Source organism: Nestor notabilis, unplaced genomic scaffold, assembly GCF_000696875.1.
Source record: "Nestor notabilis isolate BGI_N333 unplaced genomic scaffold, ASM69687v1 scaffold19929, whole genome shotgun sequence".
Lineage (NCBI taxonomy): Eukaryota > Metazoa > Chordata > Aves > Psittaciformes > Psittacidae > Nestor > Nestor notabilis.
Window position 1 is genome coordinate 153 of NW_009943478.1, and position 3,857 is coordinate 4,009.

The following is a 3,857-nucleotide window of genomic DNA, read 5'->3' on the forward strand; positions in this document are numbered from 1 at the left end:
GCTGCGCTTGGAGGGTGCTCGGAGGAGAGCCATTCGGGTTTTTAGGCGGTAACTGCAGCCGCGTTTTCGTTTTCTGTATAGTCTGTGCACGCCTGGTGTGTGTGAAACCAGCACAGTGTTAACTTTGCAGCCAGCACCTCCCAGGTCTTTTTAGCACCGTAACGGTCCAGGAGAAGCTGCGTTTCTGTCGCCGTGATGTTTCAGTGCCATCCGGCGTCTTGAGCAAGCGACCAGCTCCAGGGAGAGGGAGCAGAGCGTTCTTCAGACGCTCCTTACTGACAGCGAGACAGTGTTCATAAATATCGAAGTATCTCCAAAATACTTCTCCCGGCTTGGGAAAAAAAACCGGTTAATTTCACCCAGAAAAAAGAAAATTTAAAGACTTGTACATTTATTTGTTAGAACGAAATGGCTCACTATCATGCCAAGATGACGTCCATTACCTGGAAACATATGCAAAAATATGTATATGTAATGCTACAGTTTAGACTTAAAATACTTTATTTTTGTAAATAAATGGCTAAGTAGGTTAATCTGTTTTGTTTCTTGGAGAGAAATTAGGAAATACGGTCGATATGCTCATTAGAGTTAGTTACTGATGAGAATGCTGCAGCTGAATGGGAGGTGACAAATTGATTATTAAAGATTTTTCTAACTGAGGTGAAACTTAGTTATGCCCAATGTGAAAGAGGCTTTTGGAGTTCATTTGATTTCTGATTCTGTCTCTGCACTTTTCTGTGTACAGGAAAAAAGTGCCAGTTTGACTTCATTCACAAGAGCTGTTGATCTGAGGAAGGTGAACGTTTTAACAAAGAGTTTATAAATTGTACCTTTTTTAGCTAAAAGAAATTAAAATATAGCTATCCTTTTTGCCCATCACTTTCCTGTTTAATGACTAGCCAGATGTTCAAAATGTCCCTTTCACTCTGGTAGAGACAAACTCTTCAGCAGAAAGGCAGTCATAGTTTTTTTTCTTTGTCCTTCTGTAGCTTGATCACAAATTAAAGGGGGAATTTTAATACAGAACTGATCAATAAAGGTAAGTAGTTGACTGTTGCAAGACTATGTATTTCATTTCTCTTAAATCTTTTCTTTTAAAGGCCAGATACAGAAACCAGCCAAAGTTCTCAATACGGCTTTGAATCGCTAACTCAGAAGATTTGTCTCATCTGCGGTGATGAGGCTTCTGGTTGCCACTATGGAGTACTCACTTGTGGGAGTTGTAAAGTCTTCTTTAAAAGAGCCATGGAAGGTACTACATGATGCCATTGTTCCTATTTATCTGAGATATCTCTTTCTAAGTACTGCTGAGCACATACTGGTTATTTATTGCTGATCTTTAAAAATATTACCACTGTAAGTCATGCTTGTTGTTTTGGTGACTGTTTAAGTATTACAGTGAATACTGACTAAATTCTTTCTTACTTGATTTTGCTAGTATTATGGTTTACTTAAATTATTTTCAGTTTATTATTTACTGTCTTTCCGAGTAAGCAGAGTTGCATAAAATCTTGTGTATTACACAGCTTGTTTTTAAAAGTGCAAAATGTTAATCAAAGGAAAACTTCGTAGGTCTGAACTAAAGCTAGGCAAATAAGAACTTATTTGGCTTCGTTCTCTTTTTGGAGTTGTGGAATTTTTCTTGCTTGCAAGATGCAAAATTTGGCTTCCTGAGAATTATGGAAGTTTTTCAAGTTTCACTGAACTATTTCAAGACATAATAATAATAAATGGGTTTGACTTTTTTTCCAGATGTCCTTTAAATTATAAAGTCAAGCTGCAGGTTTACTAAATCAGTAGCAATACCTACGTTTATTTTTTTCTTTCTGGATTTTATTATATGTCATGTCCAATGAGATTATAAATATGAACACAACAGCAGACTGCTTTATACAGTTCAACTGATGAAGCAGTAAAACAAATTCTGCTACATTTATGCTTTATCTCCTTTTTCTGATTATTACCTGATCCTGTCAGAATGTTCAAATTGCTGCTGCTTATGAAAAATCCTTGTTACAATGTATAGGATTCCTTAAAATAAAAAAAAAAAAATTGCATTGTGTATTTTCTTGTTGTGATACATAGTTTACTCCATAAACCTGAACTTTATGGACTTTATTGGTCTTCAAATGAAGAGGGGAATACTAGAAAATTAAAAACTTAGCAAATTAATGTAGTTAGAATTTTTGTTTCAGTGTGCTGTTAGTTTTCTTAAAAAAGCATATGTTCATGTTCTTTTAACATACTAGATACTTACAAAGTAGTAACTCTAGACTAGGTGGGCTGGATGGACTTAAAAGCTAGTGCTGCGTTTTCTCTAATACATTTAATGGGATTCATGAGAAAGTCATTAGAAACTTAAATGTTTGGTTGCAGGGAAAACACTTGTCTCTTTAAGTCCCTTTTGGGGATACATTCAAGTTCGACTGTGCTAACTGGTCTCTTGGTTTGGCTTCACATATTTTTGCTATGTTTGTTTTGGGAAATCAAACATATACTTTTAAGAAGAAGTCATGGAGCTCAAGTTTTAAGAATGAGTGTAGTGTAATTTATGAGCACCATATTTTAAATTTAGGTTTTTTATTCGTTTTTCACCTATACATTAATACTTTATTTTTATATTTGAATTTGATCGTATCACTCTTGAATTTCATCTCTTTCCTAAACTAGTATTCGGTTGTGTTTGTGCAGTAGGTGAACCTGCTCAAAAACTGTATTACTGTTCAGCTTAAATATTTTAATGATAAATGTCAAGAAGGCATATAAATTGCTAGTATAAACATCTTAAAAGTTGTTTTCACTGCTTATTTAATCAAAGACTGTATTTGCAGAATCTTTCCAGATTAAGAATACAGACATACAGAGAAATGAGATCAACACTCCTACAGAAACAAAAGGCTTATGTTTTATGTAGCAACTTCATACTTCCATTTTTTTAATGATTCCAAAGACTGAGAGTATGGTGATGAAATGCGTTTGGTTTTTTTAGTGACAATATTGAAAGAATGGACAGCTACCTCAGAAACCTGACTATGATAAGACAAAATAGAGGTTATTGAGTCTAATGGGAAGGAATGACAGGCATGAGCAATGTGGACATGAGCAAGATGACCAAATACAGTTACCTGGTTTTGTGTAGAAAGTGCAGGTTTACAGAGAGTTCCTTAAGGAGATGGGTTTCTTATTTTAGTGGAAGCATAGGATATAATTACTGACATTGAAATAATCCCACTTATGGATAGATAACTTAATTTCGTATAGACTTAAAGTGCTTTTTTATTTATTTTTTATGAGAAATAAAATTACTGTCTGAGTAAGCACTCTGACAAATTACTTTTCTGGAAGAAGAAACTATTGAAAGTTCAAAAGAAAAAAGCATTTTAAAATTCACAGTGGCAATAGTATAAATTTGAAACATTTTTCTTATGTAAAATGTCCCCCAGCCCAGCATTTTTTTGAGTGGAAATGAATTACTTACCTTTTTAAATTTTTAGTACTACAATAAACGTGGGCATTTTTTAATAATAGTTCATGAAAATAAGATGTTAAAGTGTGTGTGCAAATTCACAATCAAAACTCTACTTTTCATACATTTTCCGTAAGATACTGATCACTGTCAGAAATCAAAGCATGATTGTGGATTTTCTATATTTCAAGATTTTTTGGTATGTTACGAGTTTCGAAGAGGGTAGTTAACAGGGTACACAATACAGTAGTATTAAATTCGTAGGAATATGTCTACTTCCTATTTTAATTATTTCTGTAATCTCAGATATGTTGGCTGTTTCAAATCTAGTAGCCTATTTTTATTTTTTTTTTCCAGAAATTGTCCTGTTCATACACCATTTTACTCTTTC

At 33.9% G+C, this 3,857-nt stretch overlaps 1 protein-coding gene across 1 annotated transcript in view; it reads left to right on the forward strand.

The window, feature by feature from the left end:
* Nucleotides 1-1,100: 1,100 nt before the first annotated feature.
* The window catches only part of LOC104411528 (progesterone receptor), a gene marked incomplete at both ends in the record, with an annotated part of 23,350 nt that continues 20,593 nt past the window's right edge, over nucleotides 1,101-3,857 (forward strand). The window contains one exon of the mRNA XM_010021967.1: nucleotides 1,101-1,252. Coding sequence (XP_010020269.1) covers nucleotides 1,101-1,252 — 152 coding nt within the window. The remainder of the gene's footprint in view (nucleotides 1,253-3,857) is intronic.